The 22,101-nt window shown below is 34.4% G+C and overlaps 1 protein-coding gene across 4 annotated transcripts in view; it reads left to right on the forward strand.

Annotated features, from left to right (window-relative positions):
- LOC150104753 (structure-specific endonuclease subunit SLX4-like) overlaps positions 1-22,101 on the forward strand; it is a 142,409-nt gene that overhangs the window by 94,063 nt on the left and 26,245 nt on the right. For all 4 annotated transcript variants that reach the window (XM_090395333.1, XM_090395335.1, XM_090395334.1 and 1 more), the window contains exon 4: positions 10,686-10,858. In XM_090395333.1, the coding sequence (XP_090251459.1) occupies positions 10,686-10,799 (114 nt within the window). In that variant the 3' untranslated portion in view covers positions 10,800-10,858. The remainder of the gene's footprint in view (positions 1-10,685; positions 10,859-22,101) is intronic.

Below are 22,101 nucleotides of genomic sequence, written 5' to 3' on the forward strand. Positions count from 1 at the left end.
AAAGTGCAGGTGTCTACTTTGAATCTGATTCACCGAGATAACGGATGACTTTCCTGTTGTCACAGATACATTTTCTTGTGGGATTCTTTAGTTGAACTTTAGTCAATGACTAAAGTTCAACTAAGGTTATCATATTTCTGAAAGGTGGCATATATTCGAAGTTAGCATGCAGATTTAATTTAATGTGTTTGCGTTTTTTTTAATGTTTTTACGTAATAATAATAATATTATGTAATAGTGTAATAGTGTTGATCATTCGTTAAAATTCATTTAACTGTGTTTTAAGTGGTGTTTGCAATGGCTTCAAGAGGTTGCAAAAATTCGCCTAACATTTTCTGCTACATATGCGGGGAACTAGTGGTAAAAAAACAATGAAGAAACATTACAGATTTCTTGAAAAAAGTGTACTATGCGTATTTTGGGATGAAACTTGGCGACTTAGATAAGCCATGGGCACTGCATATAGCAGTGGTGTTCAACCTTTTTTACTACTCGAGCTACTTTTCTATAAAAAGTTATTCGGCGATCTACTCTCTTATATAGATCATGTTCGCCCAACCTGATATCTGATTACGCACAAATAAACAACTAAAAAAAAAATGCACAACTAAAAACTTTATTTGTGTATTTAAAAATTTATTTATCACTTTTAATTATTTTAATACAACAACAAAAAAAAAATTGGAATAAAATATTTATTTCTCTATTTTGGAAAACCAAAGTTAGAAAAAACAACAGATTGATTACAAACTCACAAGTTATAGGAAATGCTGGTTGATTAAAAAAAAAAAAAAAGTTAATGTGAAATTTGGTATTGTTTGGACCTCGCAATATTTTCATAGTCAAGTTGTATGAAGAAGTGGCCAATCGCAGACAATCATCCAAATGATCATTTGTAATTTGGTTTCTTAATTTATTTTTTATGACGGTCATATTTGAAAAAGCGGATTCTGACAAGTATGTCGATCCGAAACACGACAGAATTTTTCGCGCAATATCAGTTAATATTGGGAATTTTTGATGTGCATACTTCTAAATGACTTCATTGTTTATTGATTTTAAATGTAAATGTCTGAATGTTTATTATCTCAAGTTCTACTTCAGCTTGGTTTATATCAAACAGCCCACTAATTTTATTTGAAATTTCTGTGATGTTCAAGTTTTCTTGAAATGGATTATTGATAAAAGATACAATCATTTCAGTTTTATTAAAATCTTTAGATCTTGAATTTATTTCTTCCTCAACTAATTCTATTTTACGAATAAAATCTTTTAAATCATAGCGAAGCATTTCTTGATTTTGTTCAAAAAAATTTAATAAATATGGGAGATGTCTAAATTCATGGTCATTTATATTTTTCTTTAATAAAAGTAAGTATTGTTGGAAAGTTTTTATTGAACTTAACATGTCAATTAAATTTTTATCTCTACCTTGTAACTCTAAATTTAAATTGCTTAATTTCGTAATCTACTAAAAATGATAAGTGTAACAACCATCTTTTATCACTCAATTGTGGATAAATATCTCCTTTTTCATCAAGAAAATTTTTTATATTGTTAATTAATACAAGAAATCTTTCTAAAAATTGACTTCTGCTGAGCCAGCGAACATTATCGTACAACAGAAGTTCCCTATCGTCATCAGCCTGTAATTTAAATGGCTGCCTTTGCAGGGCTTTTCCTCGAACAGAATTTAGAATTTTAAATGTAATATCCAAAACATCTTTTGTGTTTAATCTTTTACTACACAGTACTTGTTGGTGAATAATATATGGTACGTTAAAAAAAATCTGGATATTTGTCATCGTTTTTACATAATGAAATGAAGCCTGATTTATTACCTATCATTGCAGGAGCACCATCAGTAGTAATAGACAGAAGTTTGTGTTGTTTCACAAATTCATCAAATGCCAAAAAAATGTCTCCTCCCCTAGTACTTCCCAATAATGGTATAATTTTCAAAAGTTCTTCTTTGCTTGAATAATCTTGAAGTACCATGCGAATAAATATCATTAACTGAGCAATATCAGTGAAGTCGTTTGATTCATCAAATTGTAATGAAAACACAACACACTAGTGAATGTCTGACGTTAACCTGGCCTGGAACTTTTCTTCGGCAATTGGAACTCTTCCTTTCGGCAATTTGGAACCTTGTCTGTGGCCTAGAACTAGTCTCTCTCCAGCGACGTCTCGAACCGAGAAGCTCCTTTCTGGAAGCGAGAAACTCTTCTCTCAAGCAACGTGGATCCGGGCAGTCTCTTTGACGGCAACTCTGAACCGGGCGGCCTCCTCTCTGACAGCAATTCTGGAACCAGGACCTCTTCTGCCTGCTTTAGTCCCTTTTTATTAGGCCTCCTCTGAGACCTTGCATGAAGTTTGCAACCCCCAAAGAATTGGTATGAGTCTTTCATCTAAGTTTCAAGTTCGGTACGCCTTTTATTCTCCTCCGCTTTCTTTTGATTGTAAGTTGCCGGCCATCAGAAAGTTGTTTGAATTCTTTCTGACTGACTTCGGAGATGTTTACACTTAGAGTCTGCAAGCCTTTTTCATATATACAAGTTTCAATAACAATCTTTCTAATGCTGCCATGTACAGCTTTGTTTTTAACACTCTAACATATTCTTATTAAAGCAGTATATACAGTTAGCTTCAAAAGAGTTAATCACAAACTATACCGAGACAAACAAAGTTTATTTTTTTACAATATTCACATGGGACTTAACCTAAGTAAAAAATCGATGTAATATGCTTTGGAATATTTAATATTTAAGCTACAATCGAATTTTTACACTTTGCTTATAATCGTATTCAATTGACTCGCTGTTTGACTTCCACTGATCCAAATTAATTCATTTACCTGGACTTATAAAAAAATTACTGATTTGACAATTTTAACAAAAAATAAATAAACAATAGCAATACACTTAAAGCGAATTAAAAATAATACAAAATAATGATAAATAAAATATGTTTTCAGTTTTAATTAAATTTGTAAGTAAGGAGGAATACACACAAGATCGACCAAAAATCGCTCCGCGATCAACGGGTTAAACACCCCTGACATATAGTAGGTTCCATTTGTGTGGAAGAACTCAGAAGGTGGTCAAAAGGAGAACAAAAATCTTTCCGTTTTGGAATTCCCACGGTATGGTGGGTAACCCCACAACCATACCAATGACTGTTACTTCTGTTCTTTGAATGTTCGAGGTTTTAATGTGAAAAATAAAAAAGGCATTTCCTATCCTAATTTACCATCTGCAATATGCTCAGTGTTGGCACTGATCCTGAAATACCAGTGCCAACACTTTTACAAATTTTAGAAGAACCACTAAGCAGCGATTCAAACGAAGAAGTTGAAGATTTCAATGATGACGAATACAAAGATAGTGGCCCACCTGAACTTTTTTCACAGACTAATTTAAAATGACTTTGTCAGAGATTTGGGTCTTCCTAAGGAATCTGCAGAACTGGTGGACTTGAGACTAAACAAAAAGAATTTGTTAGCCCCTGGCACTTCTTTCTCATGGTTTAGATATAGAGAAAGATATTTTCTTCCTTACTTTTCAGAGGGAGGTGATTTAGTTTACAGTAGCGATATTCCTGGACTGATAAGCAAATTCAACGTAAAATATGAAGTCATCGATTGGAGGTTGTTTATCGATTCCTCAAAAAAAGAAACCTCAAAGCTGTGCTTCTCCATAGTTACAATAAGTTGGCTTCAGTACCAGTAGAACATTCTGTGCATTTGAAACAACGATAGGAAAATTTAGCTTTCATTTTCAGCAAACTTTAAGTGCAATGATCATGGATGAACAGTATGCAGTGATCTTAAAGTCATATCTATGATTTTGGGACAATGAAGAGGATACACCAAATACCTGTGCTTTTTGTGTGAGTGGGACAGCTGAGATCGAGAGCAACATTGGATCAAGAAGGAATGGCCAGAAAGAGTCACATTAGAACCTGGAAGTAAAAATGTGTTACATGAAACTTTGGTTGCTCGAAAAAAAATCCTTTTACCCCTGCTTCACATAAAGCTGGGATCGATGAAGCAATTTATCAAAGCTTTGTCGAAAGAAGGAGAGTGTTTTAAATACATCTGTGCAGAATTTCCGGGATTATCTACAGCAAAATTGAAAGAAGATATTTTTATTGGTCGTCCAGACATCAGGAAGCTTATGAAGGATAAACTGTTTGAAGAAAAAATGGCAATTGTTGAAAAAGAAGCATGGAAAGCTTTGAAAGAGGTCGTGACCAAATTTTTAGGAAATCACAAGGACCTCAACTATAAAATGATTGTGGAAGACATGCTACAGAAATTCAAGGATTTGGGATGCTCCATGAGCTTAAAAGGGCTCATTTAGACTACTTTCCTGAGAATTTGGAAACTGTCAGTGAAGAGTAAGCAGAGTGATTCTACCAAGACATCAAGAAAGAAGGTATCAGGGCAGGTGGAATATCAACATGATGGTGGACTATTGCTGGATGTTGCACAGACAACCTGGGAAAAGTATTTCACAGAAAAGCTTTAGAAACGAAACTTTGAAGGAAAAAGAAAAAAAGATACCATAACAAAATATAAAATATGTACTAAAGATTAATCTTTAATTAAAAAGTTTTTTTCCAATACCTTCATTCCAAAAATGTTTACAGAAAATTTTAAATAGTGTTATTTTACTTATGTGTTTTAAAGCTATTTTACTGTAATATTGAGATCCATTTTGTGAAAAATCCTTATGTGATAGAGAAAAATGGAAGAGATATTTGAAATCAGTGGTCAAAAATAAATCAGAAACAGTTAATAGTTTCCAGACAACTTTTCATGACTCGAATGTTGCAGGCCTGTGTTATCATTTTCCTGCATATTTTCATAATTTTAGTCTTTTTATTGGTGATTTTCATTGTGATCTGATCCTGAATAGTACCTATTTGTCCTAAATTCGTCTTGTTTTTCTGCATCCTTCTCTCTGACAATTTTTCTTAACATCATCTCAGAAATTCTTGCATAAATCTTACCTGGAAAGAAGGGAAATTTCTGTCTTTAGTTATTCTTACATTTAGTTTCTTATTCAGAACTTTTATAGTTTCAGATGTTGTTTGGCTATGAACAAATAACAGATATTTAATAACCTTTCTCTGAATAACTTTAACAATTAAAGCTGATTTTAGTTTTGCGCTATAACTCTTATGTATCAATAACAGTAAAATGCTTTCCTTTTGTATGGTTTCGTGTGAAGATTTTAATGGTCTCTCATCGTCATCATCCCTTCAGGGATTTAGGCCCAGTGGCCTGTTCTGGTCTCATTCCATCTTTTTCTTGGTCGTCCCTGGCTTCTCTATCCTCCAACTGGGTGGTATTGAAGTAATTTTTTGGGGTCTTGAACTGTCCATTCTTTTTATATTCATATATTTGGTTCAATACTGAGTCTATTTTTAGTTCTTTATGTATTTCTGTGCTTTTTTGTGTCCCAGAGAATATAGCCTACTGTCCTTCTCAGGAATTTAGTTTCTCCAGTTTCTATTCTTTTTTCTGCTTCATAATTCACTTCTGTACAGTAGAAGAGAAAGAAGGTCTTATTTAAACTTTATAAACTCTTAATTTTATGCTTTTGAACTTCATTAGGTTTGAAAATATTATTCATCATTCCTGTTATCTTTAGAAAGTGTGATGTCAGTATCAGCTTCTTTTGTATATGATACAGCACATCCATAGTATTTGAAGCAGTTAATTTGTTCTAAACTTTTATTTTCATGATTTTACTTCTGATTGGAGATGGTCTCTTTTAAAAGCTACGATTTTTGTATTGTCTGTTGATATGTGCATTCGAAATTTTTTTTTTTTTTTTTGCACACTTATGTTTAAAGCATATATTGATCTTTAGAGTTTATCTTCACTTTTTTGCTATGATTATCTGGTCATATGCAAACAAAAGGGTATTAAGTATATTTCCACGATCTGGTTTTATATTTTTATTCCATTTATTTACTATTTCATCTATATAGATATTAAATAAAACTGGTGACATCGGGCATCCTTGATGAACCTGTCTGTTTATTGATTTCCACTCCGCAACTTTTTCTGGATTCTTACAATGTATGGATTCTTTTAGTTATTGCAGCAAGCAGCTGATTTGGAATGTTTAGATTCTTGAGTATGGTCCACAGTTTGTTCCTTAAGACTCTTTCAAATGCTATGTGTGTTTCTTGTAAATTTGTAATGTTTTTCCATTAAGATTTTTAATGTAAAAGCTGGATCAATGCACGATTGTCCTTTTTGGAAACCATTTTGTTCTTCACAAAGTTTGTGATTTAAGTTTTGAATTTAATATTAGTGCATATAAATTATAACCAGTATTTAGAAGACTTATTCCTCTGTAGTTTTCATAGTTGCACTTATCACCTTTTTTGTACATTAGGATGATAATTGCCTTATTCCTACTTTCTGGGATTTTTCCTTGCTGCTAGATGTTGTTAAATAAATTTAAGTCATTTGATAAATAGGATGCCTGCATATTTTATAAGTTATATATTTATTCCATCTTCTCCACTGGATTTTCCTAATTTGCTTTGCTGTATTGCATTGGATTTCTTGTAATGTTATTTCTTTCACTGTATAGTTAGTAGTCAGCATTATGTCAGTTTTAGATTCGTTACTATCTTGCCATAAGTTTTGGAAGAAGTCCAGCCAGGTTTTCTCTTTGATTATTTTAACTTTCACCTTTTCTTTTACCTCCTTATTCATATTCCTTAGAATTTTGTATGTATTTGGTCTCTTCACTGTTAAATCTCTTTCCAATTATTCCATGTTCCTCTATTCTTTTTTTTTTTGGTATGCTTGTTTTTTGCTATTGCTCTTTTGTATTTATAATTAATTTTCACTTCTATTGATTTTGTGTTTATCCAAAAGAACATATTGTTTATATGCCTCTTTCTTGTCTTTGATTATTGCTTTAATATTTTCATCCCAGTTTCTTATTCCCTTTTTCCTCTTCCATTTACTTTTTGTTCCAAGGCATTCTGTTGCTTCATTTACTGATATATTTTTTAAATTAGTCCATTCTATCTCTGTATCATCATTTTCTTTTATTTGCTCTAATTTTCCATTTATTCTTTGCAAATAAAGGTAGTCGATACTTTTATCATCAGAGAGTTAAACTCTAAAAGATTCCTGGAGATTATGAAAGAATATTTGTTAGCAGCCATGGTAAGTTGTATACCATGAGTGAACAAGAGGACACAATTTGGAGTAAAGTGGATGACAAACAATATTAAACAGGAACTGCATGCGAAAAGAAGCTGTGGAAGAGATATAAGAAGACGAGAAGAGAAGATGCATGAAGAGTATAAGACACAGCCCAGAAGAGTGACTAGTATGGTAAGGAAGACGAAACTGGAATATGAGAGGAGATTAGCCCTAAGATCCAAAGAAAATCCTAGGGAATTTTTTAGATACGTGGCCAGTAGGAGGAGAAATGATATTGTGGGATAAAAATGGGAATATAGTGACTGATGCAGACATAGTAGAATTGTTCAATGACCACTTTATTATAGTATGAAATACTGACTCCTCTAGTATTTCATCCTAGAGGAGTCAGTTTTAATGCTAGAGGGATAGGGCAGATTCAAGGTTTAGAGGTACAGGAGGAGAGTGTGTTTCAAATACTGAGTACTCTGGATGTCAGTAAAGCTGTGGGACTGCATGGTTTTTCACCATGAGTTTTGAGAGAATGTGCTGGGGAACTGACAGTGCCTTTGACCTGGCTTTTCAATGAAAGTCTGGCTGCTGGAAAGGTGCCCATGGAATGGAAGGAAGGTAAGATAGTGCCATTGCATAAAGGCAGTAGCAGACTGGAAGTGTCTAATTATAGGCCAGTTTGTGTGTCATCAGTAGTTAGTAAGAGCTTGGAGAAAGTAGTGAAGGACTGTATACAGCATTGGGCAGATGAGGGTAATGTTATCTGTGAGAGTCAACATGGATTTGTGAAGGGGCGCTCTTGTTTTAGCAATATGCTAGCCTTTTATGATAAAGTTACAAGAGCATTAGATGAGGGAAAGGCATATACTGCCATTTTTTTAGACAGCGAAGGCATTTGACAGGGTGCCACATGATAAGCTGATATTTAAGTTGCAGCACATGGGTCTGGATGTCAGATTGGTCAACTGGATTCAGGATTGGCTGTCAGATAGGTATCAGAGAGTTGTGTATGGTGGTGCAGTTTCAAGGAAGCAGAGGGTTACAAGTGGGATCCCACAGGGCTCAGTACTGGGACCTATATTGTTTAACCTTTATATCAATGACATTGTCAGTGAATTGCAAGGGGATATTCAGTTGTTTGCAGATGATGCGAAGCTGGGAAGGATTATTAGTAATAGTGCAGATGCGGCAACCCTGCAAGAGGATTTGAATAAGCTAGATAGATGGGCAAATGAATGGGGGTATCAGTTTGATGCAGCAAAATGTAAGGTCTTGAGGTTTGGGAAACATTGATGGGACACTGCATACTCTATGGGAGGAGTTATACTGGAGGAAGTAGGGGAGACAAGAGATCTGGGGTTGATGATTGATAGAAACCTGAAATTTAGGGGGACATATTGCAAAGGTGGTGAAGGTAACACAGAGGATTGCTGCAATAACGAGAAGGACACTGACCTGCAGAGATAAAATAGTTATCATTCCGTTGTATAAGCCCCTGATCAGACTACACTTGGACTATTGTTCTCAGATTTGGTCCCCAGGATTTGAAGGGGATAAATTAACTGTGGAAAGGGTACAAAGGCGGATAACAAAGATGGTTTCAGGACTGTACAATGATAGTTATGAGGATCGGCTGAAGGAATGTGGACTGTAGAGTTTGGTGGAGAGAAGGAGAGGTGAGTTTATCTTTGCATTATGTTGAGAGGTGGTTACAGGGTTGACACTAGGGAGTTCTTTTGTTTGGTTGAACAGCGGGAAGGAGGGATGACAAGAGGCCATCCCTGGAAGTTACGAAAGGAAACTGTGAGCAAGAGGGTGAGGAGTGGTTTCTTTGCATGGAGGGTGGTTGAACCATGGAATGCATTGTCTGATGGAGTGGTGAGAACGGTCAATGAGTTCAAGGAGTGGTATGATAGACTTTGTGTTTCTTAGGGTGGGGACCTCCCCTTGATGAGTCTTGATAGACTTTGTGTTTCTTAGGAAGGACCTCCCACGACGAGTCTTTTGATTCCATGGAGGCCTGAATAATAAAAATAAATTTCTCTTAGAACTGATTTGGTTAATTTTAAACCATCTTGGGAGTATTCTTAATTTTCCTTGTATGTGATAATGATTAGATTCTATTTCTGCACTAGACCCTCCATAACTCAGTTGGTATAGACATAGCCCTTTGGTCAGAAAGATCTGGGTTCGATTCCCATTAGTGATGTGAGGAACTTTTATCTGGTCTCTTTCAACAAAAAGTGAGTTATCCAGTCTGATGCAGAGGTGGAGGGTTTTTCACCCAGAAACTCCAGTTTTTCGTCCCTCAGAACAGGCAAAACCGGCCCTGTGAACACACATGGATCTATGGTCATAAAAGTAATTCCTAACTAGGAGGGCTCAACCAGTCCTAAGAGACGGTGGAGGAACGGGGGGGGGAAAACCCCATACAAATAAATAAATAAAATTTTTGCACTTCTAAATACCTGGCTATCTAGTATCATATTAGTTGTTTTCCTATTAGCTATTATATTATATAGTCTATTATACACTTTTTAGGTTTCTTGTTTCCCACTGAATTAGCAATATTTATGCTTGAAAAAAGTATTAGTAATTTTTAAGTCATTATATGTGGAAAAATCCCTAAGTCTGTATCCATTTCTATTGCATGTTGTTTCACCATTTGTTCCTATATTTGTACCTAGTAGAATGTTCCCTACTTTGGCATTGAAATCTCCCATTATTAACAGATAATCACTTGCATTTATTTTATCTTTTACTTTTTGTAAATCTAAATAAAAGGCAATGTTATCTTCCTTCTTATGGGGCATAGACACCAACAATAGTCAGGAAGCCACGGCTTATTTGTAATCTTAGGTCTAGAATTCTCTTGCTCCAGTATTTGTAATTTGTGATATTTTTTAAAATTGATTTGTGAATAAAAATTATTACTCTTGCTTTTGCTCTTTCCTCCTTTTTGACTCCACTGTGGATATAGATGTAATCATCTGTTTCTTCTGAAACTGTTTATTTTTCCTTTGTTTCTATTACTGCTAATTTGATATTTCTTTCTATTAGGGTTTTTTGTCTTAGTGTCACCACTTCTTGGTCTGGCTTCCACTGGCGAGACCTCCATTAAGGTTGAAACCGGTCTGGGTAGTGGCCCCTTCCCTTAATGCCTAGCATTATACATGTCTTCAAGGAGATGTGCTTTGCATTATGGGAGCTACTGAGACAAGGAGTGATGAGAGCTTGGGTCACCTTTACTACAAATTGCCTCAGTCCCTGAAGATACTTCAGGTGCAAATTTTGTTTGCATACACTTGGATAAAGGATTAAACAAAAATTATTAATAATTATTAGTATTCTTTAATTCCAAGTATTTTTGAAAATTGTCATTTATGCTATTCTTTTAAGTGAGTATTTTTTACATATTTTCCCTGTTTGTTTCATTCCACTAGTTTTTTTTTTCTCATTATTAATTTATATCTGTTTTATTTTTAAATAGTGTGTTACATTTGTCATGACTAAAGGAGAGAAGAAAATTCAGAAACAAAAAGCAAGAAGTGAAAGATTCAAAAAAAGAGTGTTAGGCAGACTGAAAAAAAGAGAATTTACTTAATGAACTGCATAGTGCTTCTATAGTTGCTGTTCTAGATTTTTCCTAATAACTTATTTTAGGTAGGTAATTAACATCCACTTTCATTTTTTACTATCATTTTATGTTACATTTTGAAAAGGCAATTAAAGTATACTTTATGTATACAATTAATTAAATAAAATTATAGCATAATTAGTGTAAGCTGTGTATAAAAACATATATACTACAAAAATATCTGAGTGATTATTATTATTCAGATATTTTTATATACAATATCTCCATGGAGTCTGGAGAACCAAACAAAGTATTATACAGCAATCCCTCGATTAATGCACCTAATGCATTTTTTAAAATGGGTGTATTAATCGAAAATACGCTAATCAAATATAATAACTTATATGAAAAAGTATAATTCGTTACTCAAATTTCTTTTTTGACCCTTAATTTTTTTTTATAAAAGAATTAGGGTATGTCTCAGGGCCTAGTTAAAGAAAACCCACAAAGCTGAAAGACAATAAAATAAAACATATTCAGAATATAAATTTATTATTCTACTTCTTAACAAAGAATTGAGCTAATGTAGTTTGGCAGGCATTCTGTTTATTTTTTTCATGCAGCTGATGGCATGGCCCTATTGCCTTTTCTACTCTTCTGCAAATTTTACTGCTTCTCTCTTCATAAGGATCATCTTCTAAGCATTGCTGCTTAAAAACTTTGACTGTATGAAAAATATTTTCAAATTGTTTCTTAGGGATTTTGAGGACCCTAGGATTTTGTACCTTATACCATGGGTTTTAACTGCAGATCACCTTTGGCATTGCCACCTAATAGAAAAGTCAATCTATCCTTTTATGGCCAAATCAGAGATTTCTCTGATTTGGCCAGAAAAGTCTTGGGCATTCGCTTCCAAAAAAAAAAAAAAAAAAGGCTGGTTTCATCGACATTAAATATTTGTTAGTCACAAATATTATAACAACATTAAATGTTTGTTAGCCACAATTTTCTTCAAAATCTCAGGATAATTTGTGACCACCTCCTTATTTGCACTTGCAGCTTCTTTGCCTGTGATTCAAACATTATGTACGCTATTTCTCTTTTTGAAATGTTCAAACCACCTACCACTAGCCTGAAATTCTTCTTTTCCATCATTGATAGCCATGTCTTTCAAGGTTGCAAGCAAAGGGACTTAATGCTTTTGATTTAATAAGGTCAGTGCTTAGCGGGATCCGTTATAATCTTCGATCCATGTAGAAAAGAGTCTCTCTCTAATTCAGTCACTATAATACTTTGATTTTATGATGAACTTGAATTACCTTTCTGTTTGTATTCAGCAGCTTTGCTTAAAATTGCTTTTATAGTTGATTCACCCATTTTGTGTTCATGTCCTATCTTTGTTTTGGAATCGTCTTGTTAATTTTCTTTATTATTTCAACTTTTTCTTACAATGAGATTACTTTTCAAATCTTTTTCACACTTCCACTTTTTTGCTCACTAATTCTTTTATATACTCAAGGGCTCACTTTAGTGAGTACGGGCATGGCAAACCCGAGGTACCTGATGCTGGACCATGCCTTACTACATGTAATATACATCTGTTATATTATCTGTAGACTGGTCCCTCATCTTCCTTCCTTGCTTCTTTCTTCTCTTCTTGCTCCTTACCCTGAATGCTATTTGAGTATTCGAGGGCTAGGGGTGAATCTTTCCTATTTTGCTGTGTCATTTCATCTTACGCACTATTGTGAGGCACCAACCCGTCTGACCAGCGTGGTGCTATAAGGCCAAATACTTCCCCATGAAGACAAATGATGAATAAAATAGGAAAATTACATACTGGCTCGTCCATCACCCAGCATAAAAAGGGACGCGTCCTAGACTTAGGCAGAGGGTCTAGATCGAAAAATATGCTACAGTCTCCACTAGCTACAATGAGTCCACCTACAGTGCATGATGATAGAAGGATATTAGTAGAAACATATAACTGCAGATCTCTATGGGATGATGATAGATTGGAAGAATTGATGAAGGAATTGGAACATATAAAATGGGACGTGGTGGGCCTTTCAGAGATAAGAAGGAAAGAAGAAACTCTCATGAGATTAAGAGATGGACATCTACTCTACCACTGTGAATGTGAAAGAAACTCAACTGGTGGTGTAGGATTCCTAATAAATAAAACAATCAAGGAAAATGTCTTGTTTGTAAATAAAATAACATCAAGAATAGCTGAACTAAGTCTCTTCATAAATAAAAGATACCAACTGAAAATTATAGAAATATATGCCCCAACTATGGACCATCCAGATGAAGAAATAGAAGATTTCTATGAAGCATTAGAATCCACATTAAATAATTCTAAAGAATTCTACATAATTATAATGAGTGACTTTAATGCCAAAATTGGAAGCAGAGATGACCATCTGAACTCCATCGGTAAATTTGGATTTGGACAGAGGAATGAAAGAGGAGAAAGACTTATTGAATTTGCAGAAGAAAACAACCTTTTTATTATGAACAGCTTTTTCAAGAAGAAAATCAACCGAAAATGGACTTGGACCCAAATGGACAAACTTACAATGAAATAGACTTCATCCTCCCCAACAGAAGATATATAATAAATAATACCAAAGTGCTTAATAGATTTAACACAGGAAGTGACCACAGACTAGTAAGTGCAAAAGTGGGAACGGAATAAGCTCAAGAAAAAAGTCCACTTTAGTGAATCTGCAAAACCTCTGCCACAATAAAAGCTGTTATAGAGAATCACTCAAAAATGAACTAAAAAAGTTAAACACAGCTACTACCATCGATGATGCTAATGAAATATTAACAAAATCTATCTTGAATTGTGCACTAGAAATAGGAGGTGTAAAAAGGCACCAAGGAGAGGAAAAACTAAGACAAGAAATCTTAGATCTTATGAAGAAAAGAAGAGATATGAAAAGAGATTTGAATGACACCAATAAAATAGAATATGCAGAAATTTGTAAAACTTATACGTAAACGGATGAAACATGAACTTAGATTGTATAATACTAGGAAAATTAAAGAAAAATAGAAAACAATAGTAATATGAAGGTCCTAAGACAAACATTATCAGTGGGAACAAAGGAAATAGCTGCTGTAAGAGGAAAAAATGGTGAACTTATAAAAAATAGAGATGCAATAATCAAAAGAATTCAGGAATTTTATACTTAACTCTATGAAGACAAAGACCGTGACATCCAAGAATCATCTATGGATAACTCGAATGAGGAAGAACATGATGCCCCAGAAATCTTACAAAGTGAAGTGGAAATGGCACTGTGGGAAATGACCAGGAGAAGATGGAATTATGGTAGACTTCTTAAAACTGGGAGGAAGCCCTGTCATCAAACAGCTGACTAAACTCTTTAATAAATGCCTAAAACAGAGAAAAATTCCGAAAAATTGGAACAATTCACTTCTAATATTAATTTTTAAAAAGAGCAATAAGGAAGAAATTAAAAACTACAGACCTATAAGCCTACTCCCCCACCATATATAAAGTTTTCACAAAAATTATAAATAATAGAATAAAATCTAAACTAGAGGGAATGCAATCCTGTGAACAAGCTGGATTTAGAAAGAATTACAATACTTTGAACCATATTCACACATTAAGACAGCTCGTTGAAAAATCAATTGAATACAATAAACCCTTATGTCTGGCCTATATAGACTATGAAAAAGCATTTGATTCCGTTAAAACATCTGGAGCACTAAAAGCACTTGAAACCCAGGGAACTGAGAAACCATATATTGAAAAACTAAAACATATTTACAATAATGCAACTTCCGTAATTAAATTACATAAAAACAGTGAAAAGTTTCCAATACAAAAAGGCATCCGGCACGGCAACACCATATCTCCCAAATTATTTACAGCTACACTAGAGGAAGTCTTTAGAAGCCTTGATTGGGAAACAAAAGGAATAAACATAAATGGAGAAAGGCTGCATCATCTGAAATTTGCAGATGATATTGTCCTGATAGCAGATAATCTTGAAGATCTGGAAGAAAGGCTAAATCAGCTAAATGAAGCTTGCAGAGAAATTGGATTAAAAATAAATAGAGAAAAAACAAAAATAATGAGGAATAAATAAATAAACCATAGAACTATCAAAGTTGAAAACCATGAAATAGAACAAGTTACTTCATATGTATATTTGGGCTAATTGTTATCCTTTGAGGAGTGCCAAAGAAAAGAGATTGAACGAAGAATTCACCTTGGATGGATGGCTTATGAGAAAATGAGAGACATATTCAGAAGTGACATCCCTATGAGTCTAAAAAGGAAAGCTTTTGACCAGTGCATACTTCCTGTTCTAACATATGGAGGAGAAACATGGACTTTAACAGAAGCCCTAAACAAAAAGCTGAGAACAACACAACAACGCATGGAAAGATGTATGCTAAAAATAACATTAAGAGATAGGAAGACAAATATCTGAATAAGATCTCAAACAGGTGTCATGGATATTGTAAAATACATTAAACAGGTTAAGTGGAGATGAGGTGGCCATGTTTCCAGATGCAGTGACGGGAGATAGACTAGAAAAACAACAGAGTGGAGACCAATGGATGAAGCAAGACAAAGAGGAAGACCGAGAAGAAGGTGGAGAGATGAACTGGAACAAATTGCAAGAGTGAGATGGATGGGAGAGGCGAAAACTGAGTGATCTGGAAAATCATGGATGAGACCTTCGTCCAGCAGTGGACAGAACCAGAAGGTTGAAGAAGAATTCTTTTACTCATGATTAAAGGCTGAGAAAATGCTTTAAAATAAAAAAAGTAAGGAAAAATAATTGCAAAGGCGTCACGAGATATGATAAGCAAAATGTTATGTAATTTTTCAGACAACATAAATTTGGAACATAGTGTACATGGAAATACCTAGTGTAGTACAGTACTGTATGCCATTAAAAAATATCTTATTTTAAAAAAATTAGAAAAAAAGATCTAATTTTAGAGGCACATTAATTGCATTTGGATGTAGAAAAAAATGATGCACTTAATTGGAGAAGCATTAATCGAGGGATTGCTGTATATACAAAACCTATCATACCTCTCATAAACTCATTCACTGTCAGGGAACTGACAACTAATTCTGGCAATCCATTCTACTCATTCATCAATTTTTTCCACCCAAAAAATTGAGTTTGCATACTCCTACTAACCACACTCTTACAGAACTTCCCGGATGAACTTTATTTCTCTGACTATCGCCATCTGTTTCAGGTTACTTTGACAACACTACATGATTAAGTTCACATTGTTATTAATCTCCTATCAACAATTTTCCTTCAAATTAGTCTATAATTTCTGAGCACTCCAATATTGTCATATCTAATATTTCGTGCTTCTAAGGCACTTCTGACTGAGACAACCCACCTAGACCTTAGCAAAGATGTCTCTTTGCTACCATATTAGCATCGAACACCTGTTTAGGTAACCTTTCCTCACCCATTCCATTTAAGTGACCATACCATTTTAGATTAGCTCTGCTGACACATTCTTGAATACCAATAATGTCAAGTTCCTTTCTAATATCTCCATTTTCAATATGATTTACCATTGATGCTATTTGTTCAATCCCCTAATTTTCCTCAGAATTCTCATTTCTGTGGTCTCTATTCTTTGATCAAGTGCTTGTTTCTAATCCAGTTCTCAGATCCATAACATAAAACTGGTTTGAACACTCTCTTGTATACTGCTAGATTGGTGTTTTGGCTAATTTCTCTCTTATTCCATATAAATTTATTCAGCTGGCTACCCACCATACCAGCTTTGCTTCTTCTACTATTTATTTCCAGATTTAACCTACCATCTTCACTAAAACTGTGCCTCCTTCTTCTTTGAGTGCCATCTCCTATCGGAGGTTGGCGACCACCTTGGCAAATTTTGAGCGATTCTCAGCTATTCTGAGCAGTCTCCCAGAGTTCATACCAGTCCACTGTCTGATATCTGCCAGCCAAGATTTTCTTCGTCTTCCTTATCCTCTTCTTCCATCTTCCCTTTTATAATCAATTGAAGTATCTTATATTTTTCATTACGAAGTAGGTGACCAAGATATGCAGTTTTCTTTCTTTTTATGGTATCTCAAAGTTCACGTGATTTCCCCGTTTGTTCCAGTACTTCCTGATTGGACGTTTTTGCTGTCCATGGGATTTTTAACATTCGTCTGTATAACTGCATCTCAAAGACTTCAAGTCTTTTTATTGATGTTGTCTTCAAGGTCCAAGTTTCTGCACCTTACAGCAGTACAGACCATACATTTAACCATGCATACTCTAAGCTCTAAGTTTAAACTGCGGTTACACAGTGTTGATTTCATCAAGAGAAAATTTTTTCTTGCCATTTCAATTCTAACTTTTATTTCTATTTCTGGATTGCAATCTTCATTTAACCAGCATCCGAGATATTTAAACTTTGCCACTCTTTCTATTTGTTTCCTATTTAAAGAAAGTGCTAAATTAAGAATTGGTTTCTTACTTATGACCATGAATTTAGTTTTGGTGATATTTATTTTTAATCCCATTTTTTCACTCTCTGTATTTATTAGTTTCAAAAGATTTTGAAGATCCTGAATATTGTCAGCCAGAAGAGCTGTATCATCGGCATATCGGATGTTACTGATGATTTCACCATTTACACTAATCCCTTCCTTTCTTCCTTCCAAGACTTTTTGAAATATGGCTTCTGAGTAGATGTTAAAAAGAAGAGGTGACAGCACACATCCTTGCCTTACTCCTCGTTTGATGTTAATGGAGTCTGTAATAATGTCATCAACTTGAACAGATGCCTTTTGGTTCCAATATAAGTTTTCAATGATCCTGATGTCTTTACCATCTAATCCAATTCTTTTTAATAGTACAATCATTTTAGCATGTTGGACTTTGTCAAATGCTTTCTCGAGGTCGATGAAGCAAATGAATATTACCTTGTTTTGGTCAACACGTTTTTGAAATAAGATCTGAGAACAGAAAAGGGCCTCTCTTGTTCCCAAGCCGTTTCTAAAGCCGAATTGGGTATCACTGATGGTGTCTTCACATTTTCTGTATATTCTTTTTTGAATTATTTTCAGAAACATTTTGAGAACGTGACTTATTAGGCTGATCATTCTATAGTCATTACAAGCTTTCGCATTTACTTTTTTAGGTAGCATGATGAAGGTCGACTGTAACCAGTCTTGAGGAATTATGCCTGTATCATAGATCTTATTAAATAGCTTTACTAATATGTTAATGTTGTCACCTTCTAATAACTTTACTATTTCTGCTGGTATTCTATCTGGTCCTAGAATTTAGAATGCATGGACCTTCCATATGTTCATAAGTATTTTCTGGGTTCTGTCTGTTATCAGTAAAGAGTTCTTCTATATATTTCACCCATTCTTGTATTTTGTCATCCTTTTTGGATATAATTTCTCCCTTTTTGTTTCGAAGGATACAGAATTGTTTTTTCTTATATATACCTGAGGTCTCTTTCATTTTTTTGTGTAGATTAAAATTGTCATGTTTTTCCTGTAGAATTTCTATTTCTTTACATTTTTCATTCATCCAGATTTCTTTTGCTTTTTTGATCTTGTGTTTAATAATTTTCTGAACCTCTGTATATTTTGTTGGATTATGATTTTTATATGATCTGCGTTGATCCATGAGAGAAAGAATTTCATCAGTCATCCAATCTTTCTTTTTTACTGCTCTATTAGGACATAAGGTATTGGTACATTTCTCTATGAAGACAGATTTCAATTTGTCCCACGATTCATCAACCCTCATGATGTCATCATTCTTGATAAGTGCTAGCTCTTGATTCAGATCTTGACTCAATTTGCTTCTTATCTCTGTGTTTTTTAATTTTCCCAAATCAAACCTTTTTTTGTTGATGTTTCTTAAGCATAGCTTTCAGTCTAAGTTGTAACTCTGCCACCAGTAGGTTATGATCAGAAGCAATATCTGCACTAGGATAGGTTTTTGTACTCTTTATAGAACTTCGAAATCGTTGATTAATTAGTAAGTAATCAATTTGGTTTCTGACTATATTCCCATTATTATCCTGTGGTGATCGCCAAGTATACAATCTTCTAGGTGGTAGCTTAAACCATGTGTTTGTGATTATTAGCTCCTCTTCCTAGCAGAATTGAAAAAGACGGTCACCTCTCTCATTTCTTGTGCCCAGTCCATGTTCGCCAACTATATCTCTACTTCTACAAAACTGTGCTTAAATACCTGAAATATTTTACTTGTTCTATAGGATCTCCATTCAGAATACAGCTGAAATTTTTTCTATGCTCCTGCCTATTTTCATATCTTTGGTCTTTTTATTGCTGATTTTCTTGACAAATTTGTTACAGCTGTTATTTAGGAGAATACTGGAGACTTGCACTAGATGTGTTTAATGCACAAATATCATCTGCACAAAGCAAAGAACTAAGTTTGACGCAATTTTAATATTAGGCATAATGCCTTTCTTTCATAATGCGATCCATATAGATAATTAAGAATGGAGATAATGTGCCTCCTTGTCTTATCCCTGATTTTACATCCAACCACATTACTGTATTTCCCTCAATTCTAACTGCTAACTTAAATATAGACTATTTATTGCTCTGTATGATATTCCATTAATCCCATATAATTGTAGTGTTTTGAAAAGCTTTTCTCTGGGCACCTTTTCCAGATCTACAAAACTAAGTATAGATACTTGTCATATTAAAAATAATTTCTCAGCTATATGTTGTAAAGTGAAAATCTGATCTTGACAACCTGTATTTGGCCTGAACCCAGCTTGTTCTTCTTCAAGTTTCTCCTCCACCATCTTTCTCAACCGCTTTTCACGTATGCTTGCATAAATCTTACCAGGAGCACTTAGTAGAGCAATTCCTCTGTCTCACATTCAGCTTTATTTCATTTTTTATAGATGGCTACTATGAGAGCTCTCTCCAATTATTGGGAATTCAACCTTCACCAGACACTCTGAATTATGCAGAGTGCCTGGTCAGAAGAATGGAGGTATAAATTTTTATTAAGCATTTATTTCTGTTGAATATCATCTGCTCCAGCTGCCTTTCCATATTTCAGGTTTTTTATTGGCTTATTCTATCTCAAGTATTTATGTGTACTTCTCTTTGCATTCCTCTCAAAGATTCTCTAGTACGGGCTTGTTCATTTAACAGTCTTTCAAAGTAATTACTTCAGACATCTAGGATACCTTATCTTCTTTAAGGATATCCTAGATGTCTGTTTTGTCATATATTGAAATACTTCCTTTGCATCAATTTTATAAAATCCCTTAATAACTTATAAGTTTCTATCATGTACCATCTTTTATGTTTGTTAAGTAAACTTTGTAACCCACACACCTTCAAACTATCCTCATAGGAAGCATTCAACAGACCCATCACCAGTTTAGTCACTAATCTCTAAATCTTTGTAATACCTCCTGGTCCCCAAGAAACCCAGGTGACCAAATCTGTGCACAGTAGTCAAGATGAGACCGAATCATTGCCTTATAAGGAGAGAGAGAGAGAGAGAGATAATAACTACTTTATCATTACTTGTTAGTATATTTTTCAACATCCAAGTAATCCTTTGAGCTATTTTACCAACTTTTGCAATATGCCCTCTGAACTTTAACTCTCTATCCACTAATTATCCCCAAGTTCTTAGCCTCATTAATATCCTGCAATCCAGTACAATCAATGTGATACACAGTATGCAACCTTTTCAACCCAAAAAAGTTGCAAACTGTGTATTCAACCCTAACCTTACATTTTGAAATCAATTGACAATCATTGCCCACAATGCCAGTTTATTTAAATCATCCTGCAGGATATTTACATCACCTTTATCAACTGTTGCTCTCCAAAGTTTTGCATCATCAGCAAACAACTGAAATTCCCCCACCCCTTTAAATCTCTCTCTCTCTCCAGGTGAAAAAACCCCTACCTCCATATGAGATGGGCTACCTCACCTTTAGTCAAAAGAGACCAGATAAAGGTTCCTCACTTCACTGACGGGAGTTGAACCCAGGTCTTTGCGACCAACGGGCTTCGTCTATACTGACTGAGCTATGGAGGTTCTAATAAATTGTAATGAAAATACTTAACAAAGAAATTAATTGAGGCAAAACTATTGCGTTTTGTTAGAATGAGGAGGGGTGGAAGTTTGTATATAATTCTGTTTTATTGTTTATAGTCCTATAACAGCCACTGTTTTACACTGTGCAGGTCTTCGTTTTTTTTTTTTTTAAAGAAAACTGAATCCATTAATCTGTTTAAACTATAAAAGTGTAATCTACTTCTTTTGTTTATATTAAAGCAATGCAGAGGAGAAGGGAATTTTTGAATTTTCTGAAAAATACTCATTTTCAAACTTTTCTTTGCAATTAATTAGATCTCAAGATAATTTTTTTTCTCATTTAATTATTTTCTGTTCTGGTACATGTAAAATTGCAGGAGGGATGCAACTGTGCTGCATAAAGGATTTCTCCATCATCATCATCATCATCATCAAATTCCTGCCATTTACCCTCAAGGGGTGTACAGGATATGACAGTACTACATGAAAAAATTACATCATTACTAACTTCCTATCTACAATTTTCCTCCAAATCAGTCTGTTACTTGTCAAGACTCCATCATTATCAGATCTTATATTTCTATCGTCTAAGGCACTTTGTACCGTATCAATCCACCTATATCTCGGTCTTCCTCTGGGTCGTTTTCCTGCCAACCTGGCAGAGAACACTTGTTTTGCTAATCTTTCCTCTCCCATTCTATTTAAGTGACCATACCATCTGAGATTAGCTCTGCTAACGCATTCCTGGATGCTGACAATGTCAAGTTCTTTCCTAATATCCTCATTTTTAATATGATATTGCCATTGATGCCATCTGTTCACGCCTCTAATCTTTCTCAGGACTCTCATATCGGCGGTCTCTAGTCTTTGGTCAAGTGTTTTACTTCTGACCCAGCTCTCAGATCCATAAGTTAAAATTGGTTTGAACACAGTCTTGTATACAGCTAATTTAGTGTTCCGACTAATTTCTTTCTTATTCCATATGAATTTATTCAATTGACTTCCCACGATACCAGCTTTGCTGATTCTGTTGTCTATTTCTATATTTAGTTTACCATCTTCAGTAAAAATTGTGCCTAAGTAGCTGAAATGTTTTACTTGTTCCACAGGTTCTCCATTCACAACACAGTTGACATTTTCAATGATTCTGCCTATTTTCATTGTCTTTGTCTTTTTATTGCTGACCTTCATACCATATCTATTACAACAGCTATTCAATT

Source organism: Typopeltis vanoorti, chromosome 7 (assembly GCF_054136105.1).
Source record: "Typopeltis vanoorti isolate ZY-2024b chromosome 7, IOZ_Tvanoo_1.0, whole genome shotgun sequence".
In the NCBI taxonomy this organism is placed as follows: Eukaryota; Metazoa; Arthropoda; class Arachnida; order Uropygi; family Thelyphonidae; genus Typopeltis; species Typopeltis vanoorti.